Genomic DNA, 27960 nt, shown 5'->3' on the forward strand with positions numbered 1-27960 from the left:
TTACTGTGAAATACAGCTGCCTTTGAGAGCCATGGTTGACCATGAACTTTACTGCAGCACACGGACGGAGGAATGCGAAAACTGCCACCGCTACATACTGGTGCGAGACCTGAAAGAACATCCTCGCGTCTGCGGGCTAGTGGGGGTACAAACCCAAGGAAGTGCACCGTCTGGCTTTGAGGATGAGGATGCACATTTGCAAGACCTCCGGCACAGTGGAAGAGAATCAGGAACAGGTAACTGCGCTGGGCCACTGTGGGGAATGCCCAAGGGGCTAGAAAAGCAGATTTATAGCAGCTGTGTAGGGGGACATCCCTTAAGGACATTAGCAGAAGCAATGTTTCAGCAGCACAAAGAAATCAGAAGCGAGGTGAGGTGCAGAGATGAGTAATAACCAGCTTCATATTGGACATTTGGCAGCCGATCCAAGCGTAAGGGTTTGTAACTCTTTCTGGGAAAACGCTGGGTAATGACAGCTCCAGAGCCACTGGGAGCGGGCTGATTTTCCCGTGGAACAGAACTGCAAAGGTATAAGCCAGCTACACAGAGGACTGCTGAGGTCCCTGGGGTGAGAGCCCAGGCCACTGCCGATTCTTTTGTCTCAAAGTATCGAGCTTCGCAACGAAAGCGGGAGTTGTTTGCTCGTGGCACATTCTGCCTGGGTTTGTGCGGCAGCTGCGCTCCTCCTCGGTTAAGCAGCAGGGTAGGTAAGATCTGGATGTGGGGTCACGCCTGTAGCACTGCGCATTTCTGCAGTGACGTCCCGGACATCGCTGAGACTCTTATCAGCGGGGCAGACATGAAGCGTCAGCTGGTTGTGGAAGGAGAAATGGTGCTAAAGGATTTATTGGAGGCAGTCGTGGGCTTTTTTAGCAGACCGCTGGCTCTATCTTGGACCCCAAAACACTACTCTCACGCTGGATGGCGTGGATTTGCTGATGTGGAATGAATTCAGCAAGTGTGACTAGAGTAACTGTTGCCTTAACGTGTGCTCAGGTTGCCGTCCTGTGACACAGAACAGCAGCCTGTTGCGTAGGGATCCAACTGCGCCAGACTTCTCTCTGGTAGGGGATGTAACTCTGCTTTGCTTTGCAGATGATGAGCCCGTCACCCTGCCGTGTCAAAGTTGTGGCTTGCGGTACCCTATCTACGAGCGGATGGATCACGAGGTTTAGTATTTTCTTGTATTACCTACTGACAAATAATGATTTTGAAAGCTCTTGTAACGTGCAACTCCAGGGCCTGTAGTTTAGTTTGCAACAGAAATGTTTGCCTTGCACATCCGAGTGATGTTAAAACCAGCATGTGTGTCTCACAGCTCAGGTGGGAGAGGAGCAGAGGCGTGTAACCTGTGTAGGTAAGAGGGGAAGGAGGCAACGCAGGCTGTCCATCTAGGAGATGGAGGAATGTCTCGCAGGGTAGATGTGAAGAGAGAGAGAGAGAAAGGTTAAGGACGTGACTCTATCGGGAGCTCAGCCTAAGCGAGGAGCGGTGGGTTTATGAAGTGCTGAGTGCCGCGCAGCGCTCAGCAGGGGATTCAGACGCTTCTCGATATTGCTGCCTGGTATTTCTGCTATGGAAAGAACACCAGGTCTTGGTGCTGCTGAAGCTGTTACTGCTGTTCAAGAACACTGGACAGGTACCAACTAGACCGCTCGGTGCTTTAATGCTTCCGTACACCTAAAGAGCAGAGTCGGGGAGGGGGGTGCCCGCGGAAGAGACAGTCCTCTGGGCTTCGCTGCTAGGACAGAGAAGTTAGGAAAACGCTAAGCTCGCTCATTTTCTCTTTCACGGCTCTTTTGCATTCTTACAGTCCTAACTAGTGACGTTGTGTTTTGCCGGTTGGTTCTTCTGGGCCTTTCCTGTCCTAGGTGATAGTAAAGTCAATATGAATAGAAATGAGATCTGACAAAATTTCATAGCTTATCACGTGTTAAATGGTCGTGCTGACAGGAAGGACAAGTCCCATCCACCTCCTATGGCAGCTGGCTGGTGGAAGACGACTTTATCTCACAAAGATAACAGATGCTTTCCTTTCTAGTTCCTATTTTTGTTTTGTGGGTTTCTGTCGTCTCCTTTTGTTATTCCTCGATGCAATCAACCGGCAGGAAAACATGACGTTATAACAAGGATAGCCAAGAGGGGCACTTCTGTGGGCAGCATGACTTGGAAATCACTGTTAAACTGATTTTTGTTTTGCATTTGGTTTTTAAGATGCCACTCATAGCAGGCCAATATCAGGAACCTGATCAGAGCTACCCTGACAGGACTCTAGGGCTGCTTTCCCCATGCTTGGCCCTGGCTTTGCAGGGTCATGTGTAGGTGTGAGAGGCACAAGCACGAACAGGAGCAGGTAGGGTTGTTGGCTGGCTGGCGGCAAGGCCCCAGCTACGGGGTGGTTCTCTTCAGCAGGACCGGCTCATGCTGCCAGGTCCAGTTTTGCTCAGGTCCTGTGATAGCCAGTCATTCTTCCTAAGCTCTGGCTAAGAGCAAATGCACGTGTCAGCAAACGATACCTACCTCTTCCGAACAAACAGTTCCCTGCTAACCTTCACCTTGCTGAGGGGGGATGCTCTGCAGTGCTTTTATGGGAATAAGTCTGAATAAACTGTCATGGAAAGAGTCAGACATCTGTTTTGTTTTAGCTCGTCTGTGTGCTGCGCCCAGCAGCTGAGGACTCCATGCCTCCTAAGGCCAAGAGGCAGAGACAAGAATCAGCAGAGCCACCCTGGACACGAAGCAAGTGCCAAGGTATGGGCAAAACACACACTTACACACGCACGGTTTTCCTTTACGTTGCAGGAACACTGGGTGTGTTCCAAGCTCACTAGATGTTGTTACCCTGTTCTGCCTCCAAAATTTACAAATCTTCGATCCTCCACCATTTTATGCAAGAAAGATGAAATCCTTAGAACTCAGTATCCTCAAAGATCTTGGTTGCAAAGCTGTATGCTGCTGGAATGGCAGTTGGCTCTACTTGTGTTACCTGAACGGTCTTGAATCTCTCCGGCTGCATTGACTGTTCCTGTGAAGCACTGTGTTTGTGTCATCTGAGGAGATGTTTCTCCTTGGCGCACAGGTCGCTGCATGAAGAAGGAGCCTGGACCTCCTGCAGAAGAGGCCCGGCTGCCGAGGAGACCAAGGAAAACGGCAGCCGGCGGGAATGCACAGCTGCCCGCTCCCACCTCACGAGGGAAGGCCAGGAAGAAGGCGGCTGGCAAGAGGGGCAGAGCGAGGAAGAGAGGGGCCTGTGAACGTGCAGGTGCGTCACCGTCCCCTCAGAGGCCTGCCAAGTGCTCCCGCTCGGAACCCTTCACGTCCGGCCCGTCGAGATATTCTCCGAGCCAGCCAAGGTAACACCTCTGCCTTCCGTTCCAGGCAGCCGCGCCGGGGCTGCCCCGAAGGGTGAGGGGCCGGCGGCACTGCAGGAACAAGTTTTGCTCTGCTGGGAGCAGGGGCGCAGCCTCAGCCTGGCGCACTCGCGTCTTCAGGCGGCAGCGACCCAGCAGCGGCGGCAGTGACAAATGCATTCCAGTCCTCCGCCCTGTCCCCTTGCGCTGCAAACCCGGGTGCCCTCGTGTGTGCTTGCAGCTGAAAGGGTGTCACTCCATGTAACGCGGCTGGTGCTTCTCCGCGTGTCAAACAGCAAACGTAGACTTTTATAGCCAAGTAGAACGGGCAAAAGGGTCCCTGGGAGACAGTGTCGCAGAGCGCCTTGGTCCCTGTCCAAGGCAGCGCTCTCACCTGAGCTTTCCTCTCTGCTCTTTGAGTACAATCTGGTGGTTCTGCTCCAAAAGAAGTGGGTCAGGGCTCAGGAGAAGCTTCCTCCCAGCCCCCGCAAAGTCTCCCTGGTGTGAAGGACCTGTGCTCAGTTAGCAGTGAGAGCGCTGACGTGGGTGGGCTGGCTTCCTCTGAAAGCATCCCTCTCCATCCTTGACAGCACCAGCAGCGAAGGAGAAAGCAGCCTCAGGACACAGCACACGGGCTGCTCCATGCAGCTGCAGGCGCCGGATCCAGAGGTGAGGCAGCCAGCGCAGAGCAGAGCAGAGCGCGTGGCGTCGCTCCCGCGTCGGGTGCGCTACGGGACGCCTCCGTTGCGGAGCGCTCGGTGGGCAGCGCTGGGCTCTGCTGGTGCACGGGCGGCATGAAGCGCTGAGGGCTGACGCGCTGTGGGCTCGCTGCACGCTGGGCTCATCCTGAGCGGGGCTTGCTGGGAGGAGAGGGCAGCGCCTGCCCTGCTGCTCCTCACGGCGCTTTGTTCAGGGGCATGAGCTGATGTTACAGCCCTTCCTGCACCAGCGAGGCTCTTATCAGTGGCTTCCACTCAGGGACTCTTTGCAAACAGCATTTTCACTTGTTCTTTTTCCCTTTCCCTTTAGCTGATGACCAGGAGCCAGGCAGCTTCGCAGCCACAGGGGAACGGACCCAGCAACTGATAAAGCCACGTTCGGCCCTCTGCGGACTAATTCCATGCAGTAGAAGTCATTTCTTTTAGCATAAGAAAATTACTATGTTGCCATGTCATTGAATTTCTACAGATATTGTCATTTACAAATAAATTATTTATTTTTGCGCAGGAGAATTCCTATACTGCCATGTCACTGAGTTTCTACAAATTTAGATAGTTATAGGCAGTTGTAGTTACAGCTGGCTATAGGCATAGGCGGCTACAGGCAGTGATCACGATATATATAGGTACTTTTAGGGTGTTCAAGTATACTACAGGTTTTCACTCCTATGATCTATACCAGTAGCACCCCACACTAGCGGCCCCCACCGTGACCTTGAAACCCCCCTGGGCTGTGTTTCTGGCGAGCTCTTTGCAATACCCCCTGACGCAGTGTTTGTGACCCCCTGAAATTTCAGCCCCTTGTGCCAGCCAGTCTCGAGTGGAGTGAGGCCCCCCCGGAGCTGCGTGCCGCAGAGGGGCATCCAGAGCCCCCTGCCTGCGGGAGGCCAGGCTCCTTGGCCAGCGGCTGGAGCACGCCCAAGGCGCAGCGGGATGTGGGATGGAGGCCAGTGGGAAGGTGCCGGGATGGTGCCAGGGCACCCTCACAGCCCTGGCAGCTGGACCCCTCCCTGGAGCCCGGCGTTGCGTCCCCCCTGGGCCCAGCACAGCACATCTTCTGGCGTCTCACAGGGAATGGGGGTCTGCGCCTCCGCCGCATGTGTTCAGGGGTCACCTGCATGCCCAGGACACAGACAGGGGGATGGTGGCAGCCGGGGGTAAGCTCTGAGCTGGGGCTTCCTTGGGGGACATTTCTTAGTAGCATAGACTGATATAGTATTCAAAAGTTTACATTCTAAATAGAGTTAAATGTTTTCTCCAAACATGGTGCAATCCCATATGACATACGGAATATAGAAGGCTAATGTCAAAAAATGGCATCTGTCTGTTCAGTGTGCTATCAGCTTGAGGTTAAGGGATTCTGAAGGGTCTCGTGCCCTTTACCCTTGAGAAACTCTGACTCAGATATATAGGATGAAATTCAACCCACTTAATGGCGGGACTCCCTCCTCTGATAGGTTGATTTTCCCTGACTAACCAGGCTAACAAAAGACCAGTTGGGAAGTATAAATCAGAGGATGTTATCAGCTCCTTCTGGAGAAAAACCCAACCAGGATGTTAACAGAGTGAGCTAAGAAGCCCCAAGAGACAGAAAAGTGCTTTATTGCCTTCAGAGCACGTTCTGACTCATTGTTAATTGACAGGAGCCAAGTTAGACAAGGCAGGAGCACAGCGATGGCAATACACAGAGCCATAGGTTTGCAGTGTAGATTCTGCACTGACGGCGTGAGCTGGGGCGTAAAATGCACGCTAAATTCTATGATGGCTCTTTGAATACTCCCTGACGCAGTGTTTCTGACCCCCTGAGATTTGAGCCCCTTGTGCCAGTCAGTCTCGAGCGGAGTGAGGCCCCCCGGAGCCGCGTGCTGCAGAGGGGTGTCCGGAGCTCCCCACCTGCTGGAGGCCAGACAGTCTGCAGCGTTGTTTCCAGCAGCTCCGTTGCCCTGCACCAACGCAGCTGCAGCAGCCCAGGAGTTAATTCTTTCCAGCCCCAAAGAAGGACACGATACATCTCAAGGGATGTTAAGAATCTCCTTTATGCAAGTTACACTCCATGGCCAAGAGCACTTAACAGGTTAATGCTGCGAACGGTACCGAGACGGACACACACCAAGCCAGAACTAATACCCAGCTCCAGAGTTCTGCCATTGTGTAGTGTAATTTTACATTCTGAATGAATAGATAGTTGTAAAAAAAAATAAAATCACAAACCAATCTCTGCTTTGACAAACAAGCCTGTTACAGACAACGTCAAGTGATTTAGAGCACAAGGAAGTCATGATGATTAGAAAAGCTTTAATTAAAAGGCCATTTGAGCTCCAGGCAAACCGCTGCAGCACTTCCATTCTAGTGGCATTAAAAAAACCCAACCAACCAAAGAAACAAAAAGCCAGTGCCGCCCCCACCCCCGAGCTCCTCCTCTTGCAGGGCTCAGACCATCCCTCTGAGAAAACCTGCCGGTGAAGGGTATTTACCGGTGTGACATTTCTGCAGGATAAGAAGCTTCATTTACACAGCGAGGTATAAACAGCATCGATACAAAGTCTGTGTTATTTGTAATCACAAATAATTAATTGTAATAAATATGTATCAAGTAACTTTGCAGCACGCCTTTCAGGGCCAAGACGCAGATATGTTCCACTCGGACGTGCTCTCTGGAAGGAGAAGACGGACATTAGCAGCATTTTCTGACTCACAGCCGTACTCCCGGCCTTGGAGAACACCGGCATTCCCAGTCTCCGGCCCCTGGGAGCGAGTCCACCCAAGGCTCCGAGGCCTTGGAACGGGGGCGTGAAACCCAAACCAAACGCGCCATCCACGGCCCAGGAACAAACCCCAAGCGCATTGCTGGCAGCAACACCAGCGCCACAAACTTCCACCGACCTCCTTCACGCTTCCCTGTGGCACTTGCCTGGGAACACGCATCCCAGACGGTCACAAAGCGGCTCCCAGCCGCGCCTTCTGCTTAGTTTTCCCCTTGGTCTCTGTCAGCTCCGCGTGTGTTTGCGCTTACTCCGAGTCATTTCTCAGCTACAGATACGCTTCTACCAGGAGATGGACAAGTTTCAAGAGTAAATATTCTTCTGACATGTATCCGGCTCTTGGAAAGGGCAGTACGCGACAGACAGGTAATAACACAGCTTTCCTAAGCGCAGGAGCTGCAGGCTCTGGATGCCAACAACTAGCTCTACAACTGTTGCGCACACATTGATTTTTTTTTCACCATTCGCTGACAGAACAAGAATATACACACTTGTGTAGGCTTTTCTCTCTTCCTCACATTTGATCTTCAGGTTTGCAGTTCTCCTCACCTCGAGGAACTCCAGGTTAATGTAGGGAAGCCCGCACGTCCTCAGCTCCATCTCTAGAGGGCTCAGCATAGTCTGGAGCTGCAGGGGAATGATGGACCCAAGGCCAGCACGCACTGCAGTCATGCACGCCGGAGTCTGCGGCTCACGCACCCTCAAGCTGCGGATCGCTGTTGCGTACACGTCCTTGTTCTCCCACCTGCAAGGGCAGAGATCCAGGACAAAAAGGAGAGCGCGTAAGAGCCCTCGTGCCCTGCTCCAGCCGCAATGAGGAGAGCGCGGAACCGCATTGCGCAGCCGCCGGCCGGGCTGGCCCAGGGGCAGTGCTGAAGCACCGCCAGGAGCAGTGGGGCGGGGCCGAGCGCGTCGGCGGGGCGGAGCCTGGCCGTGGAAGGGAAGGGGGCGGGTCCCGGCCGGGAAAGGGGGCGGGGCCTGGCCGCGTGCCACCGCCCGTTGCCACGGCGCTGGGGAGCGCGGGTCGATTGTTGCGTGGATTGTTGGGTCGATTGTTGGGTGCGTTGTTGGGTGGATTGTTGGGTGCGTTGTTGGGCTGGACCCGTCCCCACAGAGCTGGGAGCGCCCGCAGCCGGGAGCGGGGTGCAGTTCTGCCCGTGCTGCGCCGTGCCAGGCCCCTCGCACTGCCGCAGCCGCTTTCCCTGCAGTGCTGAGAGCGCAGCCCTCTCCTGAGCTCTCTGCTCACCTACCCACGTCCCTAGCCACCTGCCCACCCACCCACCCACCCCCCTCCCCATCTTCCTTCCCCCCTACACACCCACCTCCCTCACCATCTTCCTCCCTACACACCTGCCCCCCGCCAGGGAGGCCCGGGGCCGAGGCAGCAGGAGGAACCCGGCTCTCCATCCCAGGACACAGCCATGCCCTCGGCCGCCGATAACCAGGCGGCAACGCTGCGGTGCGGTCACTGGTAAGGCATGCAGCGGAGGCTGCCAGGGGTCTCCGGGAGCCATCGCTGCACACACATCCATACGTATCCCCTTGACATGCTGCCACGGGCTGGGAGGGGCAGCTCACTAACGAACATGCCCCCTTCATTACAAGCGGCTGGCACGTGGTTCTGCAGTGTCAGGGCCTGACAACCTGCTCAGCCTTGACTCAAGTTTCTGACTTGAGCACGTAGGCAGGAACCAAAGTATTTGGTAGAAACAAAGACTTGGTTTTCAGCGAGGCACACGTGAACTCCATGGTTCCAAGTTCCGGTTCAGCATCTGGCAGAAGCCGGGATGTTGAAAACAGAACCAGGAGGCACCTCCTGTTTCTCTCTGATGACGCTTCCCTTTTCCCAGCCACACCAGTGTCGGTAATACATTCGCCGACAGCGATGCCAGCTCAGAAGTTACCTCCTGAGTACAAGCAACTACAGACATTCCCTTTTTTTTCCCAAAGGGACGTGGGACTCCAAGCAGTTTCTGGCAGCATCAGCCCGGCTGGTTTGCAAGCAGCTGTGTACGTGCAGTTGAGATGCTGCTGTTGGACTTTGCTGCTTTGCCGGGCTGTTGCCTGCTTGGGATCTGGCCAAGGAGAAAACTGAACGGCTCTGCTGGTTTTCTCCTTGGTGACATGGGAAGGCACAATAGGTTATAGAACTAATGTTGGTGTTCTGGGTTGTGCTTTAGTCTGGGGAGCATCGTCTAGAAAGGATGCTACCTGCCTGAGGCAGGAACAAGGGCGAAGCTCAGAGTGCCTCAGTTCTTTTTGGATCTTCTCTGTTTGTAAGCCTTGCCTTGTCCTCCAGACAGGAAAATGAGTCTTTTTTGGGAAGGGGGTGAGCGGGGCAGTTTTGGCTCCAGAGTAAGATGGCTGCTGCTATCATTCACTGAGCAAATCTGGCCCAAGAGGGTCTGTTCTGTAGTTTTTCCGAGCAGAGCACTGTTCGACCTCTCATAGCCCGGTTAGTTTCAGGAAGAAACTCTGATCTTCACGGATGAGCTTATTAATTAGTTCATCACCTTGAACCTGGTGATAACTTGTTTATGCTGCAAAATTTGCCTTTCTCATAATGAAATCCATCCCCCTTGATTTTATCTCCATGTAGTGTGAACACTGTGACCTTTGCATGCTATAGGCGTTAATATCCCACCTATGAAGGAATGTGGAGGCCTGGCTGGGCTTGCCTTGCTCTTTAGTTACTCGGTTCTCTAAACCATGAATTCATCAAAAGCTTTCTTAGGATTTTTGTGCTGTGAAAAACTGCTTGCAACTGTGGTCAGTGTTATTTTCTGCAAAGTAACCTCTGCGATGTTTCTCATAGCAACAAGGATATTCCTGCCTCTAATTTCACGATTCATGAAGTCCACTGCAGCAGATTTCTTGCAGCGTGCCAGTACTGCGAGGTTTACATCCCAAAATCGGAAATGAAGAACCATTTTGCATCTGAGCACGTGGAGGTGAGAAACGCATTCCTCCTCTAAAACTGCTGTCCTCTGTGGCAATTAATCTCATGACGTCTGTTTATTGTAGGTTACCTGCGAGTGTGGGATGAAGATGGAAAAACAACACTTGGAGGACCACAAGGTTGGTGAACATCTATTGATGTTAGGAGATGTTTTGAAGCTACTCGATGGTATTTCCAAGCACCGATTCCAGAGCCTTTCTGTCAGCCAGGAGCCGGACTCCAAATTGTGATTGAGGCACCCTTTTTATCGAGCCCTAAATTCACACCCTCTGAGAGAAGGTGGTTGGAAACTGCCTTCAAGCAGTGGAGCCTGCTCAAGTCTTCATATCCAAGGGTTATCTGCGATAATTGGTGATTTTGTCCTTGTTAGTGATGAGGATGAAAAATGGTGCGCTGTTTCAGAAACACAGAATATGATGAACTCCACTTCTTCCGTTCCTTTCACATGACGCATTTCTGACTGCTGCAGTGGTCATGTGCATTTTAATAAGTCATGATGTCCAACAGACTTTGAAAAGAGTTTGTAAAATCAACAGGGATTTTTTCAGTTTCTGACTCCAGTTGGCTGCCGTCACAGGCAATCTTGTAATCAATGTCAGCCCCTTCCCTTCCTATGGGCCCCCCTTGCAGACAGCTCTGCAAGTGCCACCTAAGTCTGCTTATTGCTGACAAACAAAGGATTTTCAAACGGTGAAGATATGACCAGGTCAAACCCCTGGAAGCACTTCATCCCGCACGTTTGTGCGTAGTGGTTCTAGTTTTGCCTGTAAAGCAAATGATGACGTATTCTTGCAGCATCTGCTATTCTAACAGGGCTTTCATCTCTCTGTAACCCCTCTGGAAGGGCAACTTCCCTGTCATTCAGTCGCGGGTGAAGGACATAGGCAAGCAATTCTTGCCGAGTAGTAAGTGAGCTGTAAATCTGTTCCCTCGCAGAACACACACGGAGAAGTTTTTCTAGCAGTGCTCAGTGCAATGGGATCAGGACTGGGTTTTGAGACTGTCCCTGAAAGCTATCTTCAAGAAGCACAGTGGGAAGGAATCTGCTGTCCAAGTATGACAGGTTTTAAAGGAATGTCCTGAGTCTTCGGAGTGCTTCAGCTGGCGTGTTTATGACTACACAGGTTACACAGCCTGCTGGTCTTCACATTTCTCACGTGCTATCCTACTCCAGGCTATCCTTTAGCGTAGCTTTAGATCTGGCTAAAGAAAGAAAGGACCGCTCAGCTCTTCAGCAAACGGGGAACCTCCCTCCACCTTTGCCTCACTCTTCCATATGTGAAGAAGAATCCCTCGTTCTTTTTTCCAGGCGTTTGTGTGCCTTCTGCGACTTGTCCTCTGCCCTTACTGTGAAATACAGCTGCCTTTGAGAGCCATGGTTGACCATGAACTTTACTGCAGCACACGGACGGAGGAATGCGAAAACTGCCACCGCTACATACTGGTGCGAGACCTGAAAGAACATCCTCGCGTCTGCGGGCTAGTGGGGGTACAAACCCAAGGAAGTGCACCGTCTGGCTTTGAGGATGAGGATGCACATTTGCAAGACCTCCGGCACAGTGGAAGAGAATCAGGAACAGGTAACTGCGCTGGGCCACTGTGGGGAATGCCCAAGGGGCTAGAAAAGCAGATTTATAGCAGCTGTGTAGGGGGACATCCCTTAAGGACATTAGCAGAAGCAATGTTTCAGCAGCACAAAGAAATCAGAAGCGAGGTGAGGTGCAGAGATGAGTAATAACCAGCTTCATATTGGACATTTGGCAGCCGATCCAAGCGTAAGGGTTTGTAACTCTTTCTGGGAAAACGCTGGGTAATGACAGCTCCAGAGCCACTGGGAGCGGGCTGATTTTCCCGTGGAACAGAACTGCAAAGGTATAAGCCAGCTACACAGAGGACTGCTGAGGTCCCTGGGGTGAGAGCCCAGGCCACTGCCGATTCTTTTGTCTCAAAGTATCGAGCTTCGCAACGAAAGCGGGAGTTGTTTGCTCGTGGCACATTCTGCCTGGGTTTGTGCGGCAGCTGCGCTCCTCCTCGGTTAAGCAGCAGGGTAGGTAAGATCTGGATGTGGGGTCACGCCTGTAGCACTGCGCATTTCTGCAGTGACGTCCCGGACATCGCTGAGACTCTTATCAGCGGGGCAGACATGAAGCGTCAGCTGGTTGTGGAAGGAGAAATGGTGCTAAAGGATTTATTGGAGGCAGTCGTGGGCTTTTTTAGCAGACCGCTGGCTCTATCTTGGACCCCAAAACACTACTCTCACGCTGGATGGCGTGGATTTGCTGATGTGGAATGAATTCAGCAAGTGTGACTAGAGTAACTGTTGCCTTAACGTGTGCTCAGGTTGCCGTCCTGTGACACAGAACAGCAGCCTGTTGCGTAGGGATCCAACTGCGCCAGACTTCTCTCTGGTAGGGGATGTAACTCTGCTTTGCTTTGCAGATGATGAGCCCGTCACCCTGCCGTGTCAAAGTTGTGGCTTGCGGTACCCTATCTACGAGCGGATGGATCACGAGGTTTAGTATTTTCTTGTATTACCTACTGACAAATAATGATTTTGAAAGCTCTTGTAACGTGCAACTCCAGGGCCTGTAGTTTAGTTTGCAACAGAAATGTTTGCCTTGCACATCCGAGTGATGTTAAAACCAGCATGTGTGTCTCACAGCTCAGGTGGGAGAGGAGCAGAGGCGTGTAACCTGTGTAGGTAAGAGGGGAAGGAGGCAACGCAGGCTGTCCATCTAGGAGATGGAGGAATGTCTCGCAGGGTAGATGTGAAGAGAGAGAGAGAGAAAGGTTAAGGACGTGACTCTATCGGGAGCTCAGCCTAAGCGAGGAGCGGTGGGTTTATGAAGTGCTGAGTGCCGCGCAGCGCTCAGCAGGGGATTCAGACGCTTCTCGATATTGCTGCCTGGTATTTCTGCTATGGAAAGAACACCAGGTCTTGGTGCTGCTGAAGCTGTTACTGCTGTTCAAGAACACTGGACAGGTACCAACTAGACCGCTCGGTGCTTTAATGCTTCCGTACACCTAAAGAGCAGAGTCGGGGAGGGGGGTGCCCGCGGAAGAGACAGTCCTCTGGGCTTCGCTGCTAGGACAGAGAAGTTAGGAAAACGCTAAGCTCGCTCATTTTCTCTTTCACGGCTCTTTTGCATTCTTACAGTCCTAACTAGTGACGTTGTGTTTTGCCGGTTGGTTCTTCTGGGCCTTTCCTGTCCTAGGTGATAGTAAAGTCAATATGAATAGAAATGAGATCTGACAAAATTTCATAGCTTATCACGTGTTAAATGGTCGTGCTGACAGGAAGGACAAGTCCCATCCACCTCCTATGGCAGCTGGCTGGTGGAAGACGACTTTATCTCACAAAGATAACAGATGCTTTCCTTTCTAGTTCCTATTTTTGTTTTGTGGGTTTCTGTCGTCTCCTTTTGTTATTCCTCGATGCAATCAACCGGCAGGAAAACATGACGTTATAACAAGGATAGCCAAGAGGGGCACTTCTGTGGGCAGCATGACTTGGAAATCACTGTTAAACTGATTTTTGTTTTGCATTTGGTTTTTAAGATGCCACTCATAGCAGGCCAATATCAGGAACCTGATCAGAGCTACCCTGACAGGACTCTAGGGCTGCTTTCCCCATGCTTGGCCCTGGCTTTGCAGGGTCATGTGTAGGTGTGAGAGGCACAAGCACGAACAGGAGCAGGTAGGGTTGTTGGCTGGCTGGCGGCAAGGCCCCAGCTACGGGGTGGTTCTCTTCAGCAGGACCGGCTCATGCTGCCAGGTCCAGTTTTGCTCAGGTCCTGTGATAGCCAGTCATTCTTCCTAAGCTCTGGCTAAGAGCAAATGCACGTGTCAGCAAACGATACCTACCTCTTCCGAACAAACAGTTCCCTGCTAACCTTCACCTTGCTGAGGGGGGATGCTCTGCAGTGCTTTTATGGGAATAAGTCTGAATAAACTGTCATGGAAAGAGTCAGACATCTGTTTTGTTTTAGCTCGTCTGTGTGCTGCGCCCAGCAGCTGAGGACTCCATGCCTCCTAAGGCCAAGAGGCAGAGACAAGAATCAGCAGAGCCACCCTGGACACGAAGCAAGTGCCAAGGTATGGGCAAAACACACACTTACACACGCACGGTTTTCCTTTACGTTGCAGGAACACTGGGTGTGTTCCAAGCTCACTAGATGTTGTTACCCTGTTCTGCCTCCAAAATTTACAAATCTTCGATCCTCCACCATTTTATGCAAGAAAGATGAAATCCTTAGAACTCAGTATCCTCAAAGATCTTGGTTGCAAAGCTGTATGCTGCTGGAATGGCAGTTGGCTCTACTTGTGTTACCTGAACGGTCTTGAATCTCTCCGGCTGCATTGACTGTTCCTGTGAAGCGCTGTGTTTGTGTCATCTGAGGAGATGTTTCTCCTTGGCGCACAGGTCGCTGCATGAAGAAGGAGCCTGGACCTCCTGCAGAAGAGGCCCGGCTGCCGAGGAGACCAAGGAAAACGGCAGCCGGCGGGAATGCACAGCTGCCCGCTCCCACCTCACGAGGGAAGGCCAGGAAGAAGGCGGCTGGCAAGAGGGGCAGAGCGAGGAAGAGAGGGGCCTGTGAACGTGCAGGTGCGTCACCGTCCCCTCAGAGGCCTGCCAAGTGCTCCCGCTCGGAACCCTTCACGTCCGGCCCGTCGAGATATTCTCCGAGCCAGCCAAGGTAACACCTCTGCCTTCCGTTCCAGGCAGCCGCGCCGGGGCTGCCCCGAAGGGTGAGGGGCCGGCGGCACTGCAGGAACAAGTTTTGCTCTGCTGGGAGCAGGGGCGCAGCCTCAGCCTGGCGCACTCGCGTCTTCAGGCGGCAGCGACCCAGCAGCGGCGGCAGTGACAAATGCATTCCAGTCCTCCGCCCTGTCCCCTTGCGCTGCAAACCCGGGTGCCCTCGTGTGTGCTTGCAGCTGAAAGGGTGTCACTCCATGTAACGCGGCTGGTGCTTCTCCGCGTGTCAAACAGCAAACGTAGACTTTTATAGCCAAGTAGAACGGGCAAAAGGGTCCCTGGGAGACAGTGTCGCAGAGCGCCTTGGTCCCTGTCCAAGGCAGCGCTCTCACCTGAGCTTTCCTCTCTGCTCTTTGAGTACAATCTGGTGGTTCTGCTCCAAAAGAAGTGGGTCAGGGCTCAGGAGAAGCTTCCTCCCAGCCCCCGCAAAGTCTCCCTGGTGTGAAGGACCTGTGCTCAGTTAGCAGTGAGAGCGCTGACGTGGGTGGGCTGGCTTCCTCTGAAAGCATCCCTCTCCATCCTTGACAGCACCAGCAGCGAAGGAGAAAGCAGCCTCAGGACACAGCACACGGGCTGCTCCATGCAGCTGCAGGCGCCGGATCCAGAGGTGAGGCAGCCAGCGCAGAGCAGAGCAGAGCGCGTGGCGTCGCTCCCGCGTCGGGTGCGCTACGGGACGCCTCCGTTGCGGAGCGCTCGGTGGGCAGCGCTGGGCTCTGCTGGTGCACGGGCGGCATGAAGCGCTGAGGGCTGACGCGCTGTGGGCTCGCTGCACGCTGGGCTCATCCTGAGCGGGGCTTGCTGGGAGGAGAGGGCAGCGCCTGCCCTGCTGCTCCTCACGGCGCTTTGTTCAGGGGCATGAGCTGATGTTACAGCCCTTCCTGCACCAGCGAGGCTCTTATCAGTGGCTTCCACTCGGGGACTCTTTGCAAACAGCATTTTCACTTGTTCTTTTTCCCTTTCCCTTTAGCTGATGACCAGGAGCCAGGCAGCTTCGCAGCCACAGGGGAACGGACCCAGCAACTGATAAAGCCACGTTCGGCCCTCTGCGGACTAATTCCATGCAGTAGAAGTCATTTCTTTTAGCATAAGAAAATTACTATGTTGCCATGTCATTGAATTTCTACAGATATTGTCATTTACAAATAAATTATTTATTTTTGCGCAGGAGAATTCCTATACTGCCATGTCACTGAGTTTCTACAAATTTAGATAGTTATAGGCAGTTGTAGTTACAGCTGGCTATAGGCATAGGCGGCTACAGGCAGTGATCACGATATATATAGGTACTTTTAGGGTGTTCAAGTATACTACAGGTTTTCACTCCTATGATCTATACCAGTAGCACCCCACACTAGCGGCCCCCACCGTGACCTTGAAACCCCCCTGGGCTGTGTTTCTGGCGAGCTCTTTGCAATACCCCCTGACGCAGTGTTTGTGACCCCCTGAAATTTCAGCCCCTTGTGCCAGCCAGTCTCGAGTGGAGTGAGGCCCCCCCGGAGCTGCGTGCCGCAGAGGGGCATCCAGAGCCCCCTGCCTGCGGGAGGCCAGGCTCCTTGGCCAGCGGCTGGAGCACGCCCAAGGCGCAGCGGGATGTGGGATGGAGGCCAGTGGGAAGGTGCCGGGATGGTGCCAGGGCACCCTCACAGCCCTGGCAGCTGGACCCCTCCCTGGAGCCCGGCGTTGCGTCCCCCCTGGGCCCAGCACAGCACATCTTCTGGCGTCTCACAGGGAATGGGGGTCTGCGCCTCCGCCGCATGTGTTCAGGGGTCACCTGCATGCCCAGGACACAGACAGGGGGATGGTGGCAGCCGGGGGTAAGCTCTGAGCTGGGGCTTCCTTGGGGGACATTTCTTAGTAGCATAGACTGATATAGTATTCAAAAGTTTACATTCTAAATAGAGTTAAATGTTTTCTCCAAACATGGTGCAATCCCATATGACATACGGAATATAGAAGGCTAATGTCAAAAAATGGCATCTGTCTGTTCAGTGTGCTATCAGCTTGAGGTTAAGGGATTCTGAAGGGTCTCGTGCCCTTTACCCTTGAGAAACTCTGACTCAGATATATAGGATGAAATTCAACCCACTTAATGGCGGGACTCCCTCCTCTGATAGGTTGATTTTCCCTGACTAACCAGGCTAACAAAAGACCAGTTGGGAAGTATAAATCAGAGGATGTTATCAGCTCCTTCTGGAGAAAAACCCAACCAGGATGTTAACAGAGTGAGCTAAGAAGCCCCAAGAGACAGAAAAGTGCTTTATTGCCTTCAGAGCACGTTCTGACTCATTGTTAATTGACAGGAGCCAAGTTAGACAAGGCAGGAGCACAGCGATGGCAATACACAGAGCCATAGGTTTGCAGTGTAGATTCTGCACTGACGGCGTGAGCTGGGGCGTAAAATGCACGCTAAATTCTATGATGGCTCTTTGAATACTCCCTGACGCAGTGTTTCTGACCCCCTGAGATTTGAGCCCCTTGTGCCAGTCAGTCTCGAGCGGAGTGAGGCCCCCCGGAGCCGCGTGCTGCAGAGGGGTGTCCGGAGCTCCCCACCTGCTGGAGGCCAGACAGTCTGCAGCGTTGTTTCCAGCAGCTCCGTTGCCCTGCACCAACGCAGCTGCAGCAGCCCAGGAGTTAATTCTTTCCAGCCCCAAAGAAGGACACGATACATCTCAAGGGATGTTAAGAATCTCCTTTATGCAAGTTACACTCCATGGCCAAGAGCACTTAACAGGTTAATGCTGCGAACGGTACCGAGACGGACACACACCAAGCCAGAACTAATACCCAGCTCCAGAGTTCTGCCATTGTGTAGTGTAATTTTACATTCTGAATGAATAGATAGTTGTAAAAAAAAATAAAATCACAAACCAATCTCTGCTTTGACAAACAAGCCTGTTACAGACAACGTCAAGTGATTTAGAGCACAAGGAAGTCATGATGATTAGAAAAGCTTTAATTAAAAGGCCATTTGAGCTCCAGGCAAACCGCTGCAGCACTTCCATTCTAGTGGCATTAAAAAAACCCAACCAACCAAAGAAACAAAAAGCCAGTGCCGCCCCCACCCCCGAGCTCCTCCTCTTGCAGGGCTCAGACCATCCCTCTGAGAAAACCAGCCGGTGAAGGGTATTTACCGGTGTGACATTTCTGCAGGATAAGAAGCTTCATTTACACAGCGAGGTATAAACAGCATCGATACAAAGTCTGTGTTATTTGTAATCACAAATAATTAATTGTAATAAATATGTATCAAGTAACTTTGCAGCACGCCTTTCAGGGCCAAGACGCAGATATGTTCCACTCGGACGTGCTCTCTGGAAGGAGAAGACGGACATTAGCAGCATTTTCTGACTCACAGCCGTACTCCCGGCCTTGGAGAACACCGGCATTCCCAGTCTCCGGCCCCTGGGAGCGAGTCCACCCAAGGCTCCGAGGCCTTGGAACGGGGGCGTGAAACCCAAACCAAACGCGCCATCCACGGCCCAGGAACAAACCCCAAGCGCATTGCTGGCAGCAACACCAGCGCCACAAACTTCCACCGACCTCCTTCACGCTTCCCTGTGGCACTTGCCTGGGAACACGCATCCCAGACGGTCACAAAGCGGCTCCCAGCCGCGCCTTCTGCTTAGTTTTCCCCTTGGTCTCTGTCAGCTCCGCGTGTGTTTGCGCTTACTCCGAGTCATTTCTCAGCTACAGATACGCTTCTACCAGGAGATGGACAAGTTTCAAGAGTAAATATTCTTCTGACATGTATCCGGCTCTTGGAAAGGGCAGTACGCGACAGACAGGTAATAACACAGCTTTCCTAAGCGCAGGAGCTGCAGGCTCTGGATGCCAACAACTAGCTCTACAACTGTTGCGCACACATTGATTTTTTTTTCACCATTCGCTGACAGAACAAGAATATACACACTTGTGTAGGCTTTTCTCTCTTCCTCACATTTGATCTTCAGGTTTGCAGTTCTCCTCACCTCGAGGAACTCCAGGTTAATGTAGGGAAGCCCGCACGTCCTCAGCTCCATCTCTAGAGGGCTCAGCATAGTCTGGAGCTGCAGGGGAATGATGGACCCAAGGCCAGCACGCACTGCAGTCATGCACGCCGGAGTCTGCGGCTCACGCACCCTCAAGCTGCGGATCGCTGTTGCGTACACGTCCTTGTTCTCCCACCTGCAAGGGCAGAGATCCAGGACAAAAAGGAGAGCGCGTAAGAGCCCTCGTGCCCTGCTCCAGCCGCAATGAGGAGAGCGCGGAACCGCATTGCGCAGCCGCCGGCCGGGCTGGCCCAGGGGCAGTGCTGAAGCACCGCCAGGAGCAGTGGGGCGGGGCCGAGCGCGTCGGCAGGGCGGAGCCTGGCCGTGGAAGGGAAGGGGGCGGGTCCCGGCCGGGAAAGGGGGCGGGGCCTGGCCGCGTGCCACCGCCCGTTGCCACGGCGCTGGGGAGCGCGGGTCGATTGTTGCGTGGATTGTTGGGTCGATTGTTGGGTGCGTTGTTGGGTGGATTGTTGGGTGCGTTGTTGGGCTGGACCCGTCCCCACAGAGCTGGGAGCGCCCGCAGCCGGGAGCGGGGTGCAGTTCTGCCCGTGCTGCGCCGCGCCAGGCCCCTCGCACTGCCGCAGCCGCTTTTCCTGCAGTGCTGAGAGCGCAGCCCTCTCCTGAGCTCTCTGCTCACCTACCCACGTCCCTAGCCACCTGCCCACCCACCCACCCACCCCCCTCCCCATCTTCCTTCCCCCCTACACACCCACCTCCCTCACCATCTTCCTCCCTACACACCTGCCCCCCGCCAGGGAGGCCCGGGGCCGAGGCAGCAGGAGGAACCCGGCTCTCCGTCCCAGGACACAGCCATGCCCTCGGCCGCCGATAACCAGGCGGCAACGCTGCGGTGCGGTCACTGGTAAGGCATGCAGCGGAGGCTGCCAGGGGTCTCCGGGAGCCATCGCTGCACACACATCCATACGTATCCCCTTGACATGCTGCCACGGGCTGGGAGGGGCAGCTCACTAACGAACATGCCCCCTTCATTACAAGCGGCTGGCACGTGGTTCTGCAGTGTCAGGGCCTGACAACCTGCTCAGCCTTGACTCAAGTTTCTGACTTGAGCACGTAGGCAGGAACCAAAGTATTTGGTAGAAACAAAGACTTGGTTTTCAGCGAGGCACACGTGAACTCCATGGTTCCAAGTTCCGGTTCAGCATCTGGCAGAAGCCGGGATGTTGAAAACAGAACCAGGAGGCACCTCCTGTTTCTCTCTGATGACGCTTCCCTTTTCCCAGCCACACCAGTGTCGGTAATACATTCGCCGACAGCGATGCCAGCTCAGAAGTTACCTCCTGAGTACAAGCAACTACAGACATTCCCTTTTTTTTCCCAAAGGGACGTGGGACTCCAAGCAGTTTCTGGCAGCATCAGCCCGGCTGGTTTGCAAGCAGCTGTGTACATGCAGTTGAGATGCTGCTGTTGGACTTTGCTGCTTTGCCGGGCTGTTGCCTGCTTGGGATCTGGCCAAGGAGAAAACTGAACGGCTCTGCTGGTTTTCTCCTTGGTGACATGGGAAGGCACAATAGGTTATAGAACTAATGTTGGTGTTCTGGGTTGTGCTTTAGTCTGGGGAGCATCGTCTAGAAAGGATGCTACCTGCCTGAGGCAGGAACAAGGGCGAAGCTCAGAGTGCCTCAGTTCTTTTTGGATCTTCTCTGTTTGTAAGCCTTGCCTTGTCCTCCAGACAGGAAAATGAGTCTTTTTTGGGAAGGGGGTGAGCGGGGCAGTTTTGGCTCCAGAGTAAGATGGCTGCTGCTATCATTCACTGAGCAAATCTGGCCCAAGAGGGTCTGTTCTGTAGTTTTTCCGAGCAGAGCACTGTTCGACCTCTCATAGCCCGGTTAGTTTCAGGAAGAAACTCTGATCTTCACGGATGAGCTTATTAATTAGTTCATCACCTTGAACCTGGTGATAACTTGTTTATGCTGCAAAATTTGCCTTTCTCATAATGAAATCCATCCCCCTTGATTTTATCTCCATGTAGTGTGAACACTGTGACCTTTGCATGCTATAGGCGTTAATATCCCACCTATGAAGGAATGTGGAGGCCTGGCTGGGCTTGCCTTGCTCTTTAGTTACTCGGTTCTCTAAACCATGAATTCATCAAAAGCTTTCTTAGGATTTTTGTGCTGTGAAAAACTGCTTGCAACTGTGGTCAGTGTTATTTTCTGCAAAGTAACCTCTGCGATGTTTCTCATAGCAACAAGGATATTCCTGCCTCTAATTTCACGATTCATGAAGTCCACTGCAGCAGATTTCTTGCAGCGTGCCAGTACTGCGAGGTTTACATCCCAAAATCGGAAATGAAGAACCATTTTGCATCTGAGCACGTGGAGGTGAGAAACGCATTCCTCCTCTAAAACTGCTGTCCTCTGTGGCAATTAATCTCATGAGGTCTGTTTATTGTAGGTTACCTGCGAGTGTGGGATGAAGATGGAAAAACAACACTTGGAGGACCACAAGGTTGGTGAACATCTATTGATGTTAGGAGATGTTTTGAAGCTACTCGATGGTATTTCCAAGCACCGATTCCAGAGCCTTTCTGTCAGCCAGGAGCCAGACTCCAAATTGTGACTGAGGCACCCTTTTTATCGAGCCCTAAATTCACACCCTCTGAGAGAAGGTGGTTGGAAACTGCCTTCAAGCAGTGGAGCCTGCTCAAGTCTTCATATCCAAGGGTTATCTGCGATAATTGGTGATTTTGTCCTTGTTAGTGATGAGGATGAAAAATGGTGCGCTGTTTCAGAAACACAGAATATGATGAACTCCACTTCTTCCGTTCCTTTCACATGACGCATTTCTGACTGCTGCAGTGGTCATGTGCATTTTAATAAGTCATGATGTCCAACAGACTTTGAAAAGAGTTTGTAAAATCAACAGGGATTTTTTCAGTTTCTGACTCCAGTTGGCTGCCGTCACAGGCAATCTTGTAATCAATGTCAGCCCCTTCCCTTCCTATGGGCCCCCCTTGCAGACAGCTCTGCAAGTGCCACCTAAGTCTGCTTATTGCTGACAAACAAAGGATTTTCAAACGGTGAAGATATGACCAGGTCAAACCCCTGGAAGCACTTCATCCCGCACGTTTGTGCGTAGTGGTTCTAGTTTTGCCTGTAAAGCAAATGATGACGTATTCTTGCAGCATCTGCTATTCTAACAGGGCTTTCATCTCTCTGTAACCCCTCTGGAAGGGCAACTTCCCTGTCATTCAGTCGCGGGTGAAGGACATAGGCAAGCAATTCTTGCCGAGTAGTAAGTGAGCTGTAAATCTGTTCCCTCGCAGAACACACACGGAGAAGTTTTTCTAGCAGTGCTCAGTGCAATGGGATCAGGACTGGGTTTTGAGACTGTCCCTGAAAGCTATCTTCAAGAAGCACAGTGGGAAGGAATCTGCTGTCCAAGTATGACAGGTTTTAAAGGAATGTCCTGAGTCTTCGGAGTGCTTCAGCTGGCGTGTTTATGACTACACAGGTTACACAGCCTGCTGGTCTTCACATTTCTCACGTGCTATCCTACTCCAGGCTATCCTTTAGCGTAGCTTTAGATCTGGCTAAAGAAAGAAAGGACCGCTCAGCTCTTCAGCAAACGGGGAACCTCCCTCCACCTTTGCCTCACTCTTCCATATGTGAAGAAGAATCCCTCGTTCTTTTTTCCAGGCGTTTGTGTGCCTTCTGCGACTTGTCCTCTGCCCTTACTGCGAAATACAGCTGCCTTTGAGAGCCATGGTTGACCATGAACTTTACTGCAGCACACGGACGGAGGAATGCGAAAACTGCCACCGCTACATACTGGTGCGAGACCTGAAAGAACATCCTCGCGTCTGCGGGCTAGTGGGGGTACAAACCCAAGGAAGTGCACCGTCTGGCTTTGAGGATGAGGATGCACATTTGCAAGACCTCCGGCACAGTGGAAGAGAATCAGGAACAGGTAACTGCGCTGGGCCACTGTGGGGAATGCCCAAGGGGCTAGAAAAGCAGATTTATAGCAGCTGTGTAGGGGGACATCCCTTAAGGACATTAGCAGAAGCAATGTTTCAGCAGCACAAAGAAATCAGAAGCGAGGTGAGGTGCAGAGATGAGTAATAACCAGCTTCATATTGGACATTTGGCAGCCGATCCAAGCGTAAGGGTTTGTAACTCTTTCTGGGAAAACGCTGGGTAATGACAGCTCCAGAGCCACTGGGAGCGGGCTGATTTTCCCGTGGAACAGAACTGCAAAGGTATAAGCCAGCTACACAGAGGACTGCTGAGGTCCCTGGGGTGAGAGCCCAGGCCACTGCCGATTCTTTTGTCTCAAAGTATCGAGCTTCGCAACGAAAGCGGGAGTTGTTTGCTCGTGGCACATTCTGCCTGGGTTTGTGCGGCAGCTGCGCTCCTCCTCGGTTAAGCAGCAGGGTAGGTAAGATCTGGATGTGGGGTCACGCCTGTAGCACTGCGCATTTCTGCAGTGACGTCCCGGACATCGCTGAGACTCTTATCAGCGGGGCAGACATGAAGCGTCAGCTGGTTGTGGAAGGAGAAATGGTGCTAAAGGATTTATTGGAGGCAGTCGTGGGCTTTTTTAGCAGACCGCTGGCTCTATCTTGGACCCCAAAACACTACTCTCACGCTGGATGGCGTGGATTTGCTGATGTGGAATGAATTCAGCAAGTGTGACTAGAGTAACTGTTGCCTTAACGTGTGCTCAGGTTGCCGTCCTGTGACACAGAACAGCAGCCTGTTGCGTAGGGATCCAACTGCGCCAGACTTCTCTCTGGTAGGGGATGTAACTCTGCTTTGCTTTGCAGATGATGAGCCCGTCACCCTGCCGTGTCAAAGTTGTGGCTTGCGGTACCCTATCTACGAGCGGATGGATCACGAGGTTTAGTATTTTCTTGTATTACCTACTGACAAATAATGATTTTGAAAGCTCTTGTAACGTGCAACTCCAGGGCCTGTAGTTTAGTTTGCAACAGAAATGTTTGCCTTGCACATCCGAGTGATGTTAAAACCAGCATGTGTGTCTCACAGCTCAGGTGGGAGAGGAGCAGAGGCGTGTAACCTGTGTAGGTAAGAGGGGAAGGAGGCAACGCAGGCTGTCCATCTAGGAGATGGAGGAATGTCTCGCAGGGTAGATGTGAAGAGAGAGAGAGAGAAAGGTTAAGGACGTGACTCTATCGGGAGCTCAGCCTAAGCGAGGAGCGGTGGGTTTATGAAGTGCTGAGTGCCGCGCAGCGCTCAGCAGGGGATTCAGACGCTTCTCGATATTGCTGCCTGGTATTTCTGCTATGGAAAGAACACCAGGTCTTGGTGCTGCTGAAGCTGTTACTGCTGTTCAAGAACACTGGACAGGTACCAACTAGACCGCTTGGTGCTTTAATGCTTCCGTACACCTAAAGAGCAGAGTCGGGGAGGGGGGTGCCCGCGGAAGAGACAGTCCTCTGGGCTTCGCTGCTAGGACAGAGAAGTTAGGAAAACGCTAAGCTCGCTCATTTTCTCTTTCACGGCTCTTTTGCATTCTTACAGTCCTAACTAGTGACGTTGTGTTTTGCCGGTTGGTTCTTCTGGGCCTTTCCTGTCCTAGGTGATAGTAAAGTCAATATGAATAGAAATGAGATCTGACAAAATTTCATAGCTTATCACGTGTTAAATGGTCGTGCTGACAGGAAGGACAAGTCCCATCCACCTCCTATGGCAGCTGGCTGGTGGAAGACGACTTTATCTCACAAAGATAACAGATGCTTTCCTTTCTAGTTCCTATTTTTGTTTTGTGGGTTTCTGTCGTCTCCTTTTGTTATTCCTCGATGCAATCAACCGGCAGGAAAACATGACGTTATAACAAGGATAGCCAAGAGGGGCACTTCTGTGGGCAGCATGACTTGGAAATCACTGTTAAACTGATTTTTGTTTTGCATTTGGTTTTTAAGATGCCACTCATAGCAGGCCAATATCAGGAACCTGATCAGAGCTACCCTGACAGGACTCTAGGGCTGCTTTCCCCATGCTTGGCCCTGGCTTTGCAGGGTCATGTGTAGGTGTGAGAGGCACAAGCACGAACAGGAGCAGGTAGGGTTGTTGGCTGGCTGGCGGCAAGGCCCCAGCTACGGGGTGGTTCTCTTCAGCAGGACCGGCTCATGCTGCCAGGTCCAGTTTTGCTCAGGTCCTGTGATAGCCAGTCATTCTTCCTAAGCTCTGGCTAAGAGCAAATGCACGTGTCAGCAAACGATACCTACCTCTTCCGAACAAACAGTTCCCTGCTAACCTTCACCTTGCTGAGGGGGGATGCTCTGCAGTGCTTTTATGGGAATAAGTCTGAATAAACTGTCATGGAAAGAGTCAGACATCTGTTTTGTTTTAGCTCGTCTGTGTGCTGCGCCCAGCAGCTGAGGACTCCATGCCTCCTAAGGCCAAGAGGCAGAGACAAGAATCAGCAGAGCCACCCTGGACACGAAGCAAGTGCCAAGGTATGGGCAAAACACACACTTACACACGCACGGTTTTCCTTTACGTTGCAGGAACACTGGGTGTGTTCCAAGCTCACTAGATGTTGTTACCCTGTTCTGCCTCCAAAATTTACAAATCTTCGATCCTCCACCATTTTATGCAAGAAAGATGAAATCCTTAGAACTCAGTATCCTCAAAGATCTTGGTTGCAAAGCTGTATGCTGCTGGAATGGCAGTTGGCTCTACTTGTGTTACCTGAACGGTCTTGAATCTCTCCGGCTGCATTGACTGTTCCTGTGAAGCGCTGTGTTTGTGTCATCTGAGGAGATGTTTCTCCTTGGCGCACAGGTCGCTGCATGAAGAAGGAGCCTGGACCTCCTGCAGAAGAGGCCCGGCTGCCGAGGAGACCAAGGAAAACGGCAGCCGGCGGGAATGCACAGCTGCCCGCTCCCACCTCACGAGGGAAGGCCAGGAAGAAGGCGGCTGGCAAGAGGGGCAGAGCGAGGAAGAGAGGGGCCTGTGAACGTGCAGGTGCGTCACCGTCCCCTCAGAGGCCTGCCAAGTGCTCCCGCTCGGAACCCTTCACGTCCGGCCCGTCGAGATATTCTCCGAGCCAGCCAAGGTAACACCTCTGCCTTCCGTTCCAGGCAGCCGCGCCGGGGCTGCCCCGAAGGGTGAGGGGCCGGCGGCACTGCAGGAACAAGTTTTGCTCTGCTGGGAGCAGGGGCGCAGCCTCAGCCTGGCGCACTCGCGTCTTCAGGCGGCAGCGACCCAGCAGCGGCGGCAGTGACAAATGCATTCCAGTCCTCCGCCCTGTCCCCTTGCGCTGCAAACCCGGGTGCCCTCGTGTGTGCTTGCAGCTGAAAGGGTGTCACTCCATGTAACGCGGCTGGTGCTTCTCCGCGTGTCAAACAGCAAACGTAGACTTTTATAGCCAAGTAGAACGGGCAAAAGGGTCCCTGGGAGACAGTGTCGCAGAGCGCCTTGGTCCCTGTCCAAGGCAGCGCTCTCACCTGAGCTTTCCTCTCTGCTCTTTGAGTACAATCTGGTGGTTCTGCTCCAAAAGAAGTGGGTCAGGGCTCAGGAGAAGCTTCCTCCCAGCCCCCGCAAAGTCTCCCTGGTGTGAAGGACCTGTGCTCAGTTAGCAGTGAGAGCGCTGACGTGGGTGGGCTGGCTTCCTCTGAAAGCATCCCTCTCCATCCTTGACAGCACCAGCAGCGAAGGAGAAAGCAGCCTCAGGACACAGCACACGGGCTGCTCCATGCAGCTGCAGGCGCCGGATCCAGAGGTGAGGCAGCCAGCGCAGAGCAGAGCGCGTGGCGTCGCTCCCGCGTCGGGTGCGCTACGGGACGCCTCCGTTGCGGAGCGCTCGGTGGGCAGCGCTGGGCTCTGCTGGTGCACGGGCGGCATGAAGCGCTGAGGGCTGACGCGCTGTGGGCTCGCTGCACGCTGGGCTCATCCTGAGCGGGGCTTGCTGGGAGGAGAGGGCAGCGCCTGCCCTGCTGCTCCTCACGGCGCTTTGTTCAGGGGCATGAGCTGATGTTACAGCCCTTCCTGCACCAGCGAGGCTCTTATCAGTGGCTTCCACTCGGGGACTCTTTGCAAACAGCATTTTCACTTGTTCTTTTTCCCTTTCCCTTTAGCTGATGACCAGGAGCCAGGCAGCTTCGCAGCCACAGGGGAACGGACCCAGCAACTGATAAAGCCACGTTCGGCCCTCTGCGGACTAATTCCATGCAGTAGAAGTCATTTCTTTTAGCATAAGAAAATTACTATGTTGCCATGTCATTGAATTTCTACAGATATTGTCATTTACAAATAAATTATTTATTTTTGCGCAGGAGAATTCCTATACTGCCATGTCACTGAGTTTCTACAAATTTAGATAGTTATAGGCAGTTGTAGTTACAGCTGGCTATAGGCATAGGCGGCTACAGGCAGTGATCACGATATATATAGGTACTTTTAGGGTGTTCAAGTATACTACAGGTTTTCACTCCTATGATCTATACCAGTAGCACCCCACACTAGCGGCCCCCACCGTGACCTTGAAACCCCCCTGGGCTGTGTTTCTGGCGAGCTCTTTGCAATACCCCCTGACGCAGTGTTTGTGACCCCCTGAAATTTCAGCCCCTTGTGCCAGCCAGTCTCGAGTGGAGTGAGGCCCCCCCGGAGCTGCGTGCCGCAGAGGGGCATCCAGAGCCCCCTGCCTGCGGGAGGCCAGGCTCCTTGGCCAGCGGCTGGAGCACGCCCAAGGCGCAGCGGGATGTGGGATGGAGGCCAGTGGGAAGGTGCCGGGATGGTGCCAGGGCACCCTCACAGCCCTGGCAGCTGGACCCCTCCCTGGAGCCCGGCGTTGCGTCCCCCCTGGGCCCAGCACAGCACATCTTCTGGCGTCTCACAGGGAATGGGGGTCTGCGCCTCCGCCGCATGTGTTCAGGGGTCACCTGCATGCCCAGGACACAGACAGGGGGATGGTGGCAGCCGGGGGTAAGCTCTGAGCTGGGGCTTCCTTGGGGGACATTTCTTAGTAGCATAGACTGATATAGTATTCAAAAGTTTACATTCTAAATAGAGTTAAATGTTTTCTCCAAACATGGTGCAATCCCATATGACATACGGAATATAGAAGGCTAATGTCAAAAAATGGCATCTGTCTGTTCAGTGTGCTATCAGCTTGAGGTTAAGGGATTCTGAAGGGTCTCGTGCCCTTTACCCTTGAGAAACTCTGACTCAGATATATAGGATGAAATTCAACCCACTTAATGGCGGGACTCCCTCCTCTGATAGGTTGATTTTCCCTGACTAACCAGGCTAACAAAAGACCAGTTGGGAAGTATAAATCAGAGGATGTTATCAGCTCCTTCTGGAGAAAAACCCAACCAGGATGTTAACAGAGTGAGCTAAGAAGCCCCAAGAGACAGAAAAGTGCTTTATTGCCTTCAGAGCACGTTCTGACTC

The 27960-nt window shown here is 52.8% G+C and overlaps 3 protein-coding genes across 5 annotated transcripts; all 3 read left to right on the forward strand.

The window, feature by feature from the left end:
* The first annotated feature begins 24 nt into the window (after nt 1–24).
* LOC308065332 (uncharacterized protein) lies at nt 25–5090 on the forward strand. The gene is made up of 4 exons (XM_080391173.1): nt 25–2751; nt 3080–3353; nt 3941–4019; nt 4380–5090. Exons 1-4 carry the CDS (start codon nt 2682–2684, stop codon nt 4434–4436), a joined length of 480 nt encoding a protein of 159 aa, XP_080247299.1. The 5' UTR covers nt 25–2681; the 3' UTR covers nt 4437–5090.
* Nucleotides 5091–11155: 6065 nt separating this feature from the next.
* LOC308059174 (uncharacterized protein) lies at nt 11156–16224 on the forward strand. The gene is made up of 4 exons (XM_080376137.1): nt 11156–13885; nt 14214–14487; nt 15075–15153; nt 15514–16224. The coding sequence occupies exons 1-4, from the start codon at nt 13816–13818 to the stop codon at nt 15568–15570; spliced, it is 480 nt and encodes a 159-aa protein (XP_080232263.1). The 5' UTR covers nt 11156–13815; the 3' UTR covers nt 15571–16224.
* Nucleotides 16225–19993: 3769 nt separating this feature from the next.
* On the forward strand, nt 19994–27353 carry LOC308061720 (uncharacterized protein). Of its 3 annotated transcripts, none has more exons than XM_080382088.1 (5): nt 19994–21043; nt 22234–25019; nt 25348–25621; nt 26209–26287; nt 26643–27353. In XM_080382088.1, exons 2-5 carry the CDS (start codon nt 24950–24952, stop codon nt 26697–26699), a joined length of 480 nt encoding a protein of 159 aa, XP_080238214.1. In that variant the 5' UTR covers nt 19994–21043; nt 22234–24949; the 3' UTR covers nt 26700–27353. The 3 variants fall into 3 exon arrangements, with proteins under 3 accessions (XP_080238214.1, XP_080238215.1, XP_080238213.1); XM_080382089.1 differs by lacking the exon at nt 19994–21043 and having other exon boundaries at nt 21170–22504; nt 23364–25019; XM_080382087.1 differs by lacking the exon at nt 19994–21043 and having other exon boundaries at nt 21170–25019.
* Nucleotides 27354–27960: the final 607 nt, after the last annotated feature.

The sequence above is a fragment of the Falco punctatus genome, assembly GCF_963210335.1.
Source record: "Falco punctatus genome assembly, chromosome: 1".
Classification (NCBI taxonomy): Eukaryota; Metazoa; Chordata; class Aves; order Falconiformes; family Falconidae; genus Falco; species Falco punctatus.